The sequence below is a fragment of the Pseudorasbora parva genome, chromosome 3, assembly GCF_024679245.1.
Source record: "Pseudorasbora parva isolate DD20220531a chromosome 3, ASM2467924v1, whole genome shotgun sequence".
Classification (NCBI taxonomy): Eukaryota; Metazoa; Chordata; class Actinopteri; order Cypriniformes; family Gobionidae; genus Pseudorasbora; species Pseudorasbora parva.
In genome coordinates this window covers 33,217,838-33,234,272 of record NC_090174.1, presented here as the reverse complement: position 1 = coordinate 33,234,272, position 16,435 = coordinate 33,217,838, and the positions used below count along the sequence as shown (strand labels likewise).

The following is a 16,435-nucleotide window of genomic DNA, read 5'->3' as shown; positions in this document are numbered from 1 at the left end:
GTCTAATGTAGAGAAGTGTGTGTAGTGAAGTGAGAAAAAAAATGTGCAGGATGTGACTATAGTCGTGCAAATCTGGACAGAGGGTTTGCTCCTTGAGTGTCAGGTTTCACTAACTGTGTGTGTTTTTTTTAATTTTCATGTGGAAGCAATCGTAGAAAAAAAAAGAAATTGTAAATATTTGAAAGATTTCTGACAGTGAGATGAGGTTTTTATTTGATTGTACAAACAATTAGATTGTCCTTTTTAAAAGAAAATGTCAATTGTTTGTTATATGATGATTTTTACATTTTTAAAGGAAAACTGCACTTGAAGGTACCTCAGACAGAGGATAATGAAGTGCCTCTTCGTATACAGTGTAATACTGTTTTGCATTCTGACACTTGAAAAGTTTATCTCAGTAATACAAATTAGCCATAGACATCAAAGAAAATGTAAATATGCAAAGAAGTTGTTTACATTTATTATATCAATAAACACACTTTTGACAAAGTATTATTTTGTGTTTTCTGTGTGGTCCATCTTTCAGTTTTCTTTTAGTGACATGCTGCTTAAAGGGAAAGTCAACACAAATGAACAATCTGTCATCATTTTCTTTTTTTCATTTTTTTTCATGTTCTTCCAAATCTGAATGGCTATATCTTTAATCTGTGAAACACAAAATAAGACATTTTAAATATTGGTAACTAAATAGTTTTGGTTATCATTGACATATGGGAAAAGAAGAAAAACTACGTACATTTCTCAAAATATCCTCTTTGAAATCTATCTATCTAATTCAGCCTGTTTATGTTCTTGTCATCTATAAATAATCAAATTAGAATTAATAATGTTCATGTTTGTATTCTCTTACACAATTTTATATAAATGCTTTCTAACATTAGACGGGCATAGTCGGGGTTTTTTTTAACACAGAAGTGACGGCGGACTCTCAAGATCCACCGCAGTCGCAGAATGAGGCGTTTTCAGCTCTGATTGGTGTTTGTAACGCGACGTCATTTTTCCGCTATTTCCATTTCTAGTGAATTCAAAATGGCGGATTAACAACAAACGAACGGTTTCGTTTTTGCAACGCAAGATCTGTGTAAGTCGCTATATACACTGTTTACAGATGTGTAACTGGTTGCTGCATCAGATAGGTTACTTCCGTTACTTCCTCCAGCAGCGTTAAAGCAGCTGACAGCAGAATGTTGTCAAGTTTAAAGGAGGCCCGGAGGACTAGAGGTGTTAGCCCATACGCTAACTTACACATACAGGCTGTCTTTCCAACCTGGTCAGCTTCCCACCTAGGCTAGCTTTTGGGGAGACTGTCGGCGTCTGTGATGCCCACAAAAGCTGTCTAGGTAGGCAGCTCACTAGGTTAGGAGACGGTCGCATATTAAGTAATGAAGACCCCACCAACAGTAGGTCTATGACTACTGAAAGATAATGCAGTAACTTATAAAACCGAATAGTGCCATTATGGCAATCTTCTCGTGTCGTAAATCATACACACAAAATGTTTCTTAGTGTGCAGTAAAATTGTCTCATAATAAGGCAGGGTTTGTAATCCAGCATATTTTAAAGATGCTTTGCATCTTCACCAGTTCTGCATTTTGCTGTCCTCGGTTCAGATCAAGAAGAGGTCGTATTGATGGAGTGCAAAAGATTTCACACTTATTTTCAGAAATCTTGTCATTAAGTCATGTATTTTAGGTAAATGTGTCAGGTATTCAAAGGTCTTGACCCCCAGCATTCAGGGCTGTGTTTTCTAAAAGCATCATTGGCCTAAGTTCGTAGAAACCTTTGGTGGCAATTGTTCTACAAACATCTTATGATGCTTGTGGGAGATGCAGCCCAGACTAGTATAACCACTAGAATATTTGGTTCTGAAATTGTTATATGTAGTCCCCCAAATCCTGAATAAGTGGTTACATGATGTAATAGACGGCATTACAGTGATCTGAGTTACAGTATATTTCTGTTGTTTTAGAGAGTTGACATGGCAGACAAAAAAGGGAAATCTGTGGGGGTGAAGAGGACACTAACGAAAAGAGAACAAGAGGAAATGAAGAAAAAGGTAAGTTTTTGTCAGCAAAATGTTTATTAGATATCGAATTAGTGGCCACTGTAATTAATTTATTCATTCCCTTGCGTTAGTTTAGTTGTGGCTGGGATTTAAAAGTGCATTAAAGTCCTCATGAAATAAAAATGTACCCTATTTACTTTGTTAGCACATATTAAAGGTATTAGGGTGAACAATTAATCCGTGCAAGTTAATACACAGAAGAAAAAAAAAACAGTGTCTGGAAACAATGTCCCTTTTCAGATGACGGCAGTTTAACACCATAGGTTTGAATATCCTTAACCACTCCCCTCCAACCGTTAGTCTCCTATGAGTGCGAGAAGAAGAGGAAGAGCGCTGAAGTAAAACCCTGCCCTCTGTTCAATATTCCATTTCACTTGGAAATATGTCAGCACTGAAGAAAACTCATTTGGTACTTTTGGTTCACTGGGGCTTTAAGAAATTTCTGTTTGATATCAAGTATCAACCCAAACAAACACACCCCTCCCTTCATTGATCCACCCCAAAAATGCACAAACACAAGGCAAGAGTGCTCTTTATTTTAGCTGAAGTGAAGCAAAATAATGCTTATTGAAAAATAAAGCAAAGATTATGAACACATGACAAGAAAGAACAACAACAACAAAAAAGACAAGAGTAGGCTGTACAGCCAAGAGTTTGTTGTTAGTCTCCAGCAGAACACCATGCGGGTTCAGACAAACAGTAGTCCTGTTACTATAGCTAGTATTTCAACAACAGCATATTGGTTCTTTGGAACAACATTTCCTTAAATTAAAATAAGGAAATTAATTGGTACAACCTGACCATGATTTAACCATAACGAGAGAACAAAGTTGGGAATGCATTCTTAATTCATTCTTAAAGCCACAATATCATGTCATTTGCAGCTCTGTAGAATAGTAGTGAATAGTTAAAAATATATAGCCTATAAAAAAAACTACAGGTGAAAACAAATGATTAATTAAAACCATTTACCATTATGATTAATAAGACTTTTCTCTGTCTTACTGTTTTCAGGAGGAGGAGAAAGCTGCTGAAGTCTTTGAGGAATTTTTAGCTTCTTTTGACACTAATGACAAAAGTGGAGTGAAGACATTTGTACGAGGAGGCATTGTAAATGCAACTAAAGGTGAGCTGTAGTGCTAATTTCTGTTTCTAGTCTCTGATTCATAGTCAGTATTTGGCTTTATGTTTATTTCAGTTTCAGTACTTTTACATGTTTTGTTTCAGTTAGGCTCTAGGCTCTCAATTAGGCATATCTATTTTTTATTTAAGTTATTTTATAGTTCGTGTTTTAGCTGATACTTACATGTGATTACTTTTTTATTTGAAATGTATGTTCAATAGTTTTAGTTGTAGTTTTAGTTAATAACAGCACTGCTCAGATTTCTGAAATATAAAATATGTTTTCATCCCATTAGATCCCATTAGTTTGAAACAGTAAACCAGTGATCTAGTTACTGACTCCTTGAACTTTTCAAAATTAATGTGTTTGTTATTCATCTCTCAGAGGAAGAAGCCGCAGAGGTGAAGAAGAGCAAACTCTACAGACCCGCCTCTAAATTCAATTCTCCACCTCAGAATGCCTCACCTGTTCAACCTACAGAAGTTAAAAAAGCTGTAAGTGAGCTTCTGTCTACTGTAATCAGATGAGCTTAATATCCTCAGTATTGAGAGGTAAGATTGGGTCAGAAGGAGCAAGATGAGAAGATCATCATAATCAGTATACACGACTCAATCCATTTTGCTGTCAATCACAAAATACAATATTTAGCATAACATCGTTGTTTTTCCATTCTAGGCAGTTAAAAAGAAAACAGAGGAGAAGAAGAAGAGTAATCTGGAGCTTTTTAAAGAGGAATTAAAACAGTCAGTGTTTCTTTCATTGTTTACTTTCTTTCTTTTCTGTCTTGGTCATCTAAAACAAAACGCCAAGGATCTGTATATCAGTCTGATTTAAGTCCAATAAAAGCTTTATCTATTTTTTAAATGCATGATCTTATTGTGAACAATTTATCCATGTATGTTTCATTCACTTCTGGTGGAAACGACAGACTTCTCTCTGGTGAAGTATGCCGGACTTCAATCATTTTAGTCCGCTTAAACCCTGCAACTCCACAAACGACCACAAGCTTGCATTCTTTCTTTTTTTTAACTCTACGCCCATATTTCAAAATCCAATCGACAACCGATGCATAGAACCAAGACCCTATCCTACATTTGTTATTTTTCAATAATCCATCACACAATCCAGTAGAAAAGATCTGTCGCTACTTCCGTTTAATTGTGACTTTGAGACTTCAGTGTTAGAAAATTGTAGCTACAAAAGTGTTCTGTCTTCATTCAATCTGTCATTCAGAATACAGGAGGAAAGAGAGGAGCGATACAAAAGAAAGAAAGGGGACTCTGGAGGCGTATACCCAGATCTAGATTTACCTCTGACACGAAGATCAAGTAAGTATGACAAACGTACACCATGTTTCTTTTTAGAAACTCATTGGAAGCCTAAAACCTTTTTATGTATTATGTTTGCAGTATTTGATGATGATCCTGCAGTGCCAAACACAACAAACCTTTACATCGGCTGCATCAACCCCAAGGTGAAAAGAGGCCACAGCAATTTGTCTGCTAATTACCATATAATTCATGGAAAAATCTGGACAGCACAAAAATCACATGGTTATGCTTTAACAAACTGCACAGCAGTGACCATATGGCTGTCTTGTAATTACACAGGTGTGATACACTTATTTACTAAGCTTTGACTCTCTCATTAGATGACAGAGGAGATGCTCTGTAAGGAGTTTGGAAAATACGGCCCTCTGGCCAGTGTAAAGATCATGTGGCCTCGCACTGATGAGGAGAGAACAAGAGTCACCAACCGCGGTTTTGTTGCGTTCATGACACGGAAAGATGCAGAGCGTGCTCTGGCTGCGCTGGACGGTGAGACATCATCAGTCCTCAAACCAGTGTAAATGAGACAGACTGACACCTGCGATGAAGGTACTTGGACAGTTTTGACCTTTGTGCTCTGGTGTCTGTGTTTTGCAGGTAAAACAGTAATGGGTTTTGAAATGAAACTGGGTTGGGGGAAGGCAGTACGTATTCCCCCACAACCTCTTTACACCCCAATCGGGGTGCTGAAGACCACTGCCCCCCCTCCACCCTCTGGACTGCCATTCAACGCCCAACCCAGAGACCGCTTCAGAAATGACTTCACCAAACCACGAAGTCGCTCACAGGAAGACTTTTACAAGGTAACCACACACACTGTCTCCTGGTCTAGAGTTTGGTATGCTGAAGTCAAGATCTTTAATTGAGGTTTTTCTGCTGGCAAAGTATTCTGGGAGCATAGATCATTACTGAGTAAATTATCATTAAATTAAAAAAAGTAGCCAAAGAAAAATGAGATTCCTGTCCAGTGGTTTTAGGCTGATACAAAGGTCATGGTTGAGTGTTAAAAGGAATAAATAAATAAGCTAATTCAATTTTGGAATCTGAATGGAATGAAAACGTTTAATTTTAGATGAAATATTTTGGTATTATTTTTCTTTAAACATTAGAGAATTACACTGCTGTTCAAAAGTTTGCGGGCAGTAAGATTTCTCTGAAAGAAATCTCTTAAGTTCATTAAGGCTCATTTATTTGATCAAAAAAATACAGTAAAACTAATAATGTGAAATATTTTGTCTTCTATCTTAATATATTTTGAAATGTTATTTCTGTGATGGCAAAACTGAATTATCAGCATCATTACTGTCACATGATCCTTCAGAAACCGTTATATTATGCTGATTTGCAGCTCAAGAATTTTTTATTATTATTATTGTTGAAATATTAATGTATTGATACTTAATATTGTTTGTGGAAACCATCATACATTATTTTTCTTTGTTAAATTAAAAAAGATCTGAAGAACAGAATTTGTTTGAAATAGAAACCTTTTAAAAGATAATAAATAACAATTAAATTTTTTTGTGGCCTCTCTGAATAAAATGTATTTCTTAAAGAATTGAAGTTACCCCAAACTTTTAAACAATAGTATATTATATGTAGAGAAATATGATGTGTGATAAACTAATTTTTTGTTTGAGGAAAGTTACAGAATCAACTCTGTGATAACACTTTAGACTAATTTGAGTTGTTTGATTGGACTCATGTATGTATATTGTACCAGACAAAGAATCAAAAGCAGATTAAACCAGGAATCTGTACAGAAACACTGCAGTAATCTTGGTCAGTTATAAAAATCATTGATGTTCATAAGCCTGGGGGGCATCCTGTGTAAGAAGAGACACTTCATTCCTACCAATCTGTCTAGCTTCTTAGATATTTCTGTTGGTATGTCAGAGATGATTTGATCTTAGATAATTCAGCAATTGTATCTTTGGGTGGGCTCATTTTTTATTCATTTGTTTGTGGGCTTTAAACTTGAATAAAAAAGAGCCAATGACCTTAGTGAATCCATTCAGGTGGAAGGAAGCAATCTAAAATACACAGAATGTCCCCGAGACAGAGCCAGAAACAGCGTTGAGATGAACTCGTCTGTTTGCGGAGCATGTTTCCAGAGGTTTAGCTGCTGCTGATGATATTAATCATGAATATTCTGCAGTTTGTTTAAATATAAACTCACTGTATTTTTGTATCTTCATCATTTGGTTTGACGTCATGAACAGACTCTGTCCGAGGCCGTAGTGACAGTGGTAATCCCCCCAGAAAGGTACACATTCTCTGTCCATTTATTAAAACACCATTGCCACTGAAACACACACAAGCACACACCTGTAGACTGACGTCTAAATCACAGTGGTCAGATCATCGGAAAGCTACTATTGTACATCACTGATCTTAGATCGTAACCAAGGCAATCACTCATACGCTCCCAGATACATTTACATGCTTAGAGGTTACCCATCTTTAGCAACATCAGCAACTTCACTAACTTCATTATTCTGTTAATACAGTTGCGGTTTAAGGAATATAAATAGTTTTATACCCAGTATTGGCATATGTGAAAATGTGTAGAATGTCACACAGTGGCCTTCTGTGAACTTCAGGAGCTAACATTATAGCAAAACACACTCCCAAACGGTCTCATGGGCCACGGTAACATCAGAAAACAATCTGATTTGGAGTGGACAGAAAATTCTGAGCAAAATACAAGTTTCAAAGTGCCAGACAGTGAAAATGAAAGAAGAAAAAAAGATAGAACTGACATGGTAAGGCTGTAAGGACTCTATGGAGTGATTGAGAAAGTTGAGAAGAGAAGAGAGTGCCCTTGTTCACTCTCTCATCCATCTCTTTTGTGGCTGATAGGAACCTCCTGGGCTTAATACACAGAATGATTGAGTTTGTGGTAAGAGAGGGTCCCATGTTTGAAGCCATCATCATGAGCCGGGAAAAGAACAACCCAGACTTCAGGTATGCAAGGAGTATTCTGCTTGTTATAGATATTTGATATTTTATTATACTGGATAGCTTGTATTGTTTTCTATCCATTCATCATCTTCACCTTCACCTTTCACACAAAAATAAAAATGGTAATTTACTCGCCCTCATGTCTTTGAACCAGTATGACTTTCTTTTTACCATAAATCACAAAAGGAGACATTAGGCAGGATGTTCATGCTTCTCTTTTTCATACAACGTAAATTGGTAATAGGATGGCACGACTTATTCACTATATTAGCTATATATATATATATATATATATATATATATATATATATATATATATATATATATATATATATATAAGTATATATATATATACAAGTCTTCCAAAGCTACATGATATTGAAGTTTAGAAATGTTTAATGTTTTTGTGCAATTTGAATATGCTCAAATTTCAATTTTATGAGAACCAACAACGTTTGGCATCATTGATGTCACCCACCATTCACTTTTGTTGTGGAAAAGAGCAACATCGTCATTTTGCTAAATATATATTTTTTGTGCTTTATGGAAGAAAGACAATTACTCAGGTTAGAACATGAGGGTGAGTAAATGATAACAGAACTTTTCGAACTTTCATTTAATTCAGATTTATGGTCAAAATTTTTTTTAAATGCCATATCCAACCCAGGTCTGGTTAATGTTGCAGGTTTTTGTTTGATAATAAGAGTCAGGAGCATGTGTACTACAGATGGAAGCTCTACTCCATTCTACAGGTAAATGAGACTTTATTGGCCAGGCAGTCTTACTCTCAAAGATAAATCATGCCACATTTGCTTTTGTGCCTATATGTAAACTGTTTTACATTTCACTGTCTCTCTGTCCTTCTCTCAGGGAGAAAACCCAAATAAATGGAGGACGTCCCCTTTCAGAATGTTTAGGGGCGGCTCTCTTTGGAAGCCCCCTCTACTTAACCCATATCTCCATGGCGATGAGGAAATAGAAGAGATCTCTTTCCCTTCACAAGAGGAAGAGCCAAAGAAAGGGCAACTGAAGACAGAGTAAGGAGTGTGTTCCAAAAATGGATGTAGTATGCTGTCTCGCTTTTTGTTTGCACGTTTTTTCTTTAAAATAAAATGCAAATAGGCCTGTAGTGTTTAGTTGCCCACATTCTTTTGGTCCTGTAATGCATGTACATGTTGAATGTATGTTTTACGTCTCAGGCACAGAGAGCGATTGGAAGCCTTGCTGAGAGGGCTGACTCCTCGCAGAGATGAAATCGGTGATGCAATGCTGTTCTGCCTAGAGAGAGCAGAGGCTGCTGAGGAGGTCGTCTCCTGCATCACTGAATCTCTGGCTATAGCGCACACACCACTGCAGAAGAAGGTACACACATCTACAATAGTACAAAGACACAGTTGGAAATCACAGTTTGGTGTTTGTTGCATAGCTCTTCTTTACACTTTTGGGACATTTTGTCTGATGTCTTGTGAATTGCAGATTGCCAGACTTTACCTGATATCTGACATCCTTTACAACTCCTGTGCCAAAGTGGCTAATGCATCATATTACCGCAAATTGTGAGTTAATTGTGCAAAATGTTTGTTTGTTATGTTATGTTTTTGATTGTTTTTGTGCTTTTTGTAAGTTTTTTAACAATTTTAAACCTATTTCATTGATACGATTAAGATTTTTGTCCTAAAGTTGGCATTAAATGCAAACTATTTTCTAAATGTATGTTATTGATCTTATTGCGAACCATTCATCCATGCACAATTTTTATTTTTTTTTAAATATGAAAATGTAATATTTTCTGGTGGAACAACAAACTTCTCTTTAATCACGTATACCAGACTTCTCCAATCATTTAGTCAACTTTAGTCCAACCCCTTTCTTATGATCAACAGCAAACTTACATTCAGATCTGCCTCCATCAATTCATCAACCAGTGGATTGAAGTCCCCACTTCACTTTTTCTTTTCTTCTTTGTTTCACTTGAATGTACGTCACAGTATTGAAGAAGTCGCTACTTCAGTTACATCACAACTTGAGCGTTGTCTCTAATGAAAAGTGTTTTCTTTTTATTGTGTAATAGTTTTGAGACAAAGCTGCCTCAGATATTTGGAGACATCAGTGAAGCATATCGGAACATCCAGGCTCGACTCCAGGCAGAGCAGTTTAAGGTGAGAATGCTCTGTTCTAGCACTTCATCTTTGTTGATCTCCTCCCCTGCAGAGATCTGTGATCCCACTCCCCAACGACAGTTCTCTCATACATTTCTCTCTTTTTGCAGCAAAGGATCATGGGATGTTTTCGTGCGTGGGAAGACTGGGCAGTTTATCCAGACTCCTTCCTGATCCAACTGCAGAATATATTCCTGGGACTCATTAAACCTGGAGAGGAAGTCATTGAGAAAGCAGAGGTGAGCTATGGCCAATAGATAGAACACTATACAGATCATATACAGTTTATTTCTAGATTATTTTATGTATAATATTTATGTATAATATTAATTTGTTACCTCTTCACTAGCCTGAATCTCCTGATCTGGATGGAGCGCCGTTGGATGGTGTTCCTCTAGACAGAGTTGAACTTGATGGTACTCCCCTTGATGACCTTGATGGGTCACCTATGACCTGGGATCCAACCTCTATAGATGGAGTACCAGTTGATGACATTGACGGTGTTCCCCTAGGAAACTCAATAGACGATATTGATGGCGTGCCATGTAGGTAGTCAGGCGCTCAGGTCTTTTGATGTTTATCTTGTTCAATACAATATTGCGAGTAACATTTTTACAATTTGATTGTTATTGATTTTTAGTTGTGGCCTACTTCCTCATCTGAACAGTCAAAGTGTGCAAAAAAAATTAAATTTTCGTATTGCTTTTGCTTTTTTGTCATTGATTTGTTTAACTCAATTTCCTTTTTTTGATTGTTTTTATGTCTGATCCAGTTGATGACGGCTCAGACAAGACTTTACCTACTGTCGCACTGTCCAAATGGGAGAAGGTGGATTCAGAATCCTCAGGTACAATCACAACACGAAGAGTAATACATGACCATTTTCACCCCCTTTTTATGAAATGCTTTTCCCAGACTTAATATCCATTCCTAACTCAGCTAAACTGCTGCACCCTTTTAAACTGTTCTTATCGTCCTTTCAGCCAAGAATGACTCAGACACTGAGATTAATTCAAGGTAAGAACCTGTCGGATGATGTTAATTTTATATATTTTTCCTGTGATGAGTGGATGATTCATTTTTTTCACATGATTGGATAATTTAACAGCCTCATGAAGTCATATGCTTTTTATTACCTTATGTGTGAACATTACCTGACTTAAGTGTTTCCTTATGCATTTATGGTTGCTGTGTTTTTAGTAAATCTAAGCTATATGAAGAGGGGAAATATTTGAAACCAGAAAATACACCACTTTTTTCTGTTAACTTCATTGTTTCCTGCCCTCTCTTTCTCATGCAGTGGCCTAAAGGAGAACAATGGTGATTCTGATGTCAGCAGTGATGAAGCTGACAGCCCCAGCAGGTATGAGGGGGCAGAGTTTAAGAGTTCTCTGAAAAACTTTGAGCTGTCTGAAAGCAAAAGGACACGTCTCCGAGAACTGGAGGTTAGACACTCACTAAGTATTTCATGTCTCGCTCTCTCTCTCTCTCCCTCCCACACACTCACAGACAGACCTAGCTCTAAAGCTAACTGTGCTGCCAAACACTATAAAAGTGTGTGTGCATATTGCAGGTGAAGGTGATGAATTTCCAGGATGAGTTGGAGTCGGGTAAGCGACAGAAGAAGTCCAGTTTGACTCTCCAACAGCAAGTTCAACACTACAGAAACAGACTGCTGCAGAAGGTACACAAGACTCTCAAACGTAAAAAACTGCAATAACAGAATACAGGGTTTTAAAATATTATAACAGAGATAATTGTGGTGCTGATTTTTAAGAACCGTGTACTAGTTGTTTTGTACTAAATTTATACAAAACATATCATCACATTAAAGGTTGGAATACACTACCCGATTATTAAAATCACACATTAACACTAGGCATCAATAAAAAACAAAACAATGTGTGTTCTAAAATCAGCTAAAAAATATCAAACATGTTTGATATCATCTAATTGGATGAATTAATAGTCTCAACTCCAGTTTTCCTGTGAAATCTGCTAACTCACATGTGAAGACTGGCTCTGACTTTCAGGAAAAAAATCTGGGCAAGTTGTGTAGTGCATTCCAGCCGTAAGACATTTTTTGATGGTACATTTTACCATCAAAAAATGTAGTACAAATAGTATGTAGTACAAATGTAGTACAAATAGTATGTAGTACTAAATGTAGTACAAATAGTATGTAGTACTAAATGTAGTACAAATAGTATGTAGTACTAAATGTAGTACAAATAGTATGTAGTACTAAATGTAGTACAAATAGTATGTAGTACTAAATGTAGTACAAATAGTATGTAGTACTAAATGTAGTACAAATAGTATGTAGTACAAATGTAGTACAAATAGTATGTAGTACTAAATGTAGTACAAATAGTATGTAGTACTAAATGTAGTACAAATAGTATGTAGTACTAAATGTAGTACAAATAGTACAGTGTTCTATTTTCACTGTACATGTTGCCTCTTGGTTCCATTATTGCTAAGCACAATCTTTCTTTCCACATATATGCAGATGACCTCCAGGTCTATATGCCTGTGCTTCCAAATGATAGTTCAGCTCTAGACTCCTTGCATAGTTGCCTGTCTGATATTAAACAATGGTTTTCACAAAACTTTCTTCATCTGAATGAGAGTAAAACGGAATACATTATTTTTGGTTCCTCTATTTTACACCACAATATATCATCAAGCACAACCCCTCAAGTTAGGGATACCATAAAGAATCTGGGGATTTTTGACAGAGATCTGAATTTTAACAAACAAATTAACTCTGTAGTAAAAGCAAGCTTTTTCCAGCTGCGATTTTTAGCCAAAGTAAAGCCTTTTCTGTGCCGCAGTTATCTGGAAAAGGCAATTCATGCTTTTATCAGCTCACGCATTGATTATTGTAACGCACTCTACATTGGCATCACACAGTCTCCACTCTATCGTCTCCAACTGGTACAGTATGCAGCTGCCTGCCTTCTAACCAGTACATCTAGACACAGCCACATTTGCCCAGTACTCTGTTCCCTCCACTGGCTCCCGGTTCGGTACCATGTTGATTTTAAAATTTTAATGTTTGCCTTTAAAGCTCTTAATGGCCTTGCGCCACCTTATTTATAAGAGATTCTAAGTGTCTACCTTCCAAACAGAGCCCTCCGGTCGGCTGACCAGATGAGACTAGTTGTTCAGAGGTCTCGGTGCAAGCAGTGGGGTGATCGTTCATTTGCTTTTGCTGCTCCTAAACTTTGGAACACTTTACCTGTAGACCTGCGTGTTCTTACAGACCTGGCCCTGTTCAAGTCCAGGTTAAAAATGCATTTATTTAGACTGGCTTTTCCCACACTGTAGCACTGTGGCACTTTAAATTTTATTTTTGTATTTTGTGTAACTGTTCCTTTGGTTTTTGCTTAATGTATTAATATATTATTTATTGTAGATGTTCTTCTGTTTTAAATGTAAAGCACCTTGGTCCTCCTTTTGGTTGTTGGAAGGTGCTATACAAATAAAGTTTGATTGATTGATTTTCTCATTTGACCTTGATATCAGCAAAGTGTACATGTTATACATGCAAATGCAGAGAGTTATGGTACGACATATGTCACTTCAAGCAACTGTATGTATTGTTTATTTTCAGTTAAGTGTGTGGAATCTACTGTCGTAATTACAGTGGATAGCTGCACATGTGCATTTGTTGACAAGCTAAATGATTTTAAAAAGCCAAGAAGAACCATGTTCACTGATAATGAGCAACATTACAACTATAATAAAAGGAATAACATGGGAATTAAGATTTGTTTAGTTTTGCTGAAATACCAATGTTTTCACATAAACGTGCTAAGCATTTGAATGTGTATATGGAATCAAATGTTGGCGACACAAAAGGCCATACTGCACATAATATACATTTGACAGTATAGACTATTATTAAAAAAATTCAAAGATGACCTGCCATGAAATGCTATGGCATGCTATCCTTAGACGGGACTGTTAGATGACTTTACTACAAAACTAGCCTATGTCTTTCATTGGTGTTAATCTTTGTCAGTTATTTTTAAATGTAGTCTTAGTTCTCTCAAATGTACTTTATCATATTTAGTCAACCTTGTCCTGTTTTTGTCAAGGGCAGTATTCTGTCTACTAACCCCCAGACAAGGCTGAAGCCTTTGAGCAGTTTTTACTGAAAATAACTTACACTGACATATCTTATACTTATGCTGATGGTGCTTATCATAATGATTTTGAAACTGATATCTCAATTTAAAAAACTTTAACTCTTGACTTTTGCTTTAAACTCACTCAATATTTCTTTCATTTTCTTTTTGTCCCTCCTTCTTTAGGAGTTTGACAAGGACGACCAGGAAAAGAAAGACAAGTATTCACAGAAACAGAAAGACCGGTCCAAAAAAGATGAGCGGAGAGATAAAGGAGAAGACAGGAGTAAAACACGGGATAAAGAGAAAAGTAGAAAGAGTGAGGACAGAGAAAGGAGTAGAGGAAGGAGTCGAGACAAAGAAGAGAGGAGAGAGAGGTATGTACTCGTCATCACACACACTTTGTTAAAATTCTTAATTATTATCAAACAAGTCCCCTTATTATTATTCAAAAATAGTAATTCACAGTGTCCAAATCAGGGATGATGCATCAAGTTATCAGCGACAAGTAATTTGTCTCGCCACAATAAAATCTAAAAACATTTACAGCCAATCAGAACATACTCTACCGTTCAAAAGTCTGGGGTTGGTCAGATGTTTCATGTTTTTGAAAGATCTCTGCTCACCAAGGCGGCAAATGATATATATATCTGTATATCAAAAATACAGATAATTGTTTTGAAATATTATTTCATTTTAAAACTGTTTTCTATATGAAAATATTATAATGTGTAATTTATTCTTATGATAGTAAAGCTGAATTTTCAGCATCACTGATCCAGTTTTCAGTCACATCATCATTCACAAATCATTCTAATGATCATCTGGTCTTTAAGAAACTTATTAATCATTTTTATTATTATCAATGTTAAAAACGGTTGTGCTGCTTCATATTTTTGGGGAAACTGTGATTTGAATCTTTGATGAATAGTAAGTTTAAAAGAACAGTAAGAAATCTTTAGTCAAATTATGTCTTTTCTGTCACTTTTGATCAATATAATGCATCCTTGCTGAATAAAAGCATACATTTTTTTAGAAAATATATTGAACTGACCCCAAACTTTGAACCATAGTGTATTTAAGTTCTGTAAAGTTGTATTTGGAAACACTGAGAGTTCCCTTTAGGAGTGGCTCTACACAGAAATTCCCAGGGGCCTCATTTATAAACATTGCGTATGCACAAAAGAAGGCATACGCCGCTCTCTATGCAATAATTGGTATTTATAAAAAGCAAACTTGACGGGAAACTGTGCGGTCCTTCACGCAAGCTGACCCAGGCGTACGCGCAAAAATGGTGAAATGAGAATTGGTGACACCGTCGGCAGATGGAAGAAACCTGTGTGAAACTAGACCGTTGTGTAAAAGAAATGACAATACTGCCTCTCATAAATAATAAAATGAAGACTTCACAAAGCAAGTCTTACAATTAACAGCCTACATGAACACCCGTTTGATCGATCCGCAGTGTAAAACAAACACACACTGGTGATGGAGCGCTAGACGCTTTTTTGCCTTGACTTTGATGTCCAACCATTTCTTTTTTATTTCGGCCACGGTTCGAGGTTGTGAAGCTACAGCATTTACACCGTCTGCAACCTTTTGTCATCAAATGCCTTTTTGGCATTAGTAATGCCCACATTGTGCCCTCCAAACAACATTTTTCTACTCTTTTCCACCTCGCCAACAATAACTTCTACTTCACATTGAGTGAAGTTACGTTTTTTTTTTTTATTTCCTCTCTGTGTTTGCCATGATTTCGCAATCGATAAATATATACACATGCAGGCGTTTCATGGACTATTTATGTGCAACTATGGGCGTGACAAATACTACTCAAAGTTTTGTAAATGAGGCCCCTGATGGTTGTGGCCATAGCTAGTTAAAATAAACTATGATTTAATTGTCACTTTGTGGCATGCTTGTTTTCATCATGTTGCCATAAGAACTTTATGGGGATTTAACTTTGCATTAACCCTTTCATTTTTCCTCACTCTTTGTCTTTCATGAAGAACTAAATCTCGATCACCACGGAAGTCAAAGCGCTCTCGATCACCATCACCACAGCACAAATCCTGGAGGTCTTCGTCCCGATCACCACATCGCTCGCACAAAAAGACCAAGAAGAGCAAACACTGAACTCTGACCCTTTAAACTCTGCAGTCATCTCTTAACACAGCCTGATGGAGCCTATGAATGGACTGCTCTAGTCACGCACATCGACGTGTTTCTATTCCACAAAGCTTTGATTACAGACTGGCTGATTTACAGTGGTTCATTTGTTTCCTGAACGGTCCTGTGTGGCTGCTGCAATCACAACCCTGGGCTTGGCTGAATTTTTCTAAGATGAAGTGTGAACTTGTACAGATCTTATTTTTGTTTTGTAAACTGTTTTATTTCTGTTTTGTTTTAAATCCAGTGTTTAAAAAAATGCTGCAAGATTGACCTCTCCGCCTCCAAACTTTACAATAAAAACAATTGTGGAAGGACAGATGTTGGTGTGAACATTATATAAAAAAGTTTTCATTAAGCATTTCCTTCATAAACATTAGGCATATTTAAATGCTTTATTTTGATTTCTATAAATGGTGATAGGATGCTCAGAATAAAACTCTAATTTGCTTCGTAAGATCTAAAAGTGTGTGCCACACTGGTGGTGAAAT

At 36.6% G+C, this 16,435-nt stretch overlaps 1 protein-coding gene across 2 annotated transcripts; it reads left to right on the top strand.

Annotated features, from left to right (window-relative positions):
- The first annotated feature begins 949 nt into the window (after positions 1-949).
- zgc:163098 (uncharacterized protein LOC100037380 homolog) lies at positions 950-16,263 on the top strand. 2 transcript variants are annotated; one of them, XM_067438523.1, is made up of 24 exons: positions 950-1,081; positions 1,970-2,056; positions 3,080-3,191; positions 3,573-3,682; positions 3,864-3,931; positions 4,422-4,516; positions 4,598-4,662; positions 4,840-5,005; positions 5,114-5,319; positions 6,739-6,782; positions 7,379-7,483; positions 8,166-8,232; positions 8,351-8,517; positions 8,680-8,842; positions 8,957-9,036; positions 9,552-9,639; positions 9,750-9,878; positions 9,989-10,184; positions 10,412-10,486; positions 10,623-10,656; positions 10,940-11,084; positions 11,213-11,323; positions 13,962-14,152; positions 15,785-16,263. In XM_067438523.1, exons 2-24 carry the CDS (start codon positions 1,979-1,981, stop codon positions 15,909-15,911), a joined length of 2,622 nt encoding a protein of 873 aa, XP_067294624.1. In that variant the 5' UTR covers positions 950-1,081; positions 1,970-1,978; the 3' UTR covers positions 15,912-16,263. The 2 variants fall into 2 exon arrangements, with proteins under 2 accessions (XP_067294624.1, XP_067294623.1); XM_067438522.1 differs by having other exon boundaries at positions 4,422-4,662.
- The last annotated feature ends 172 nt before the right edge of the window (positions 16,264-16,435 follow it).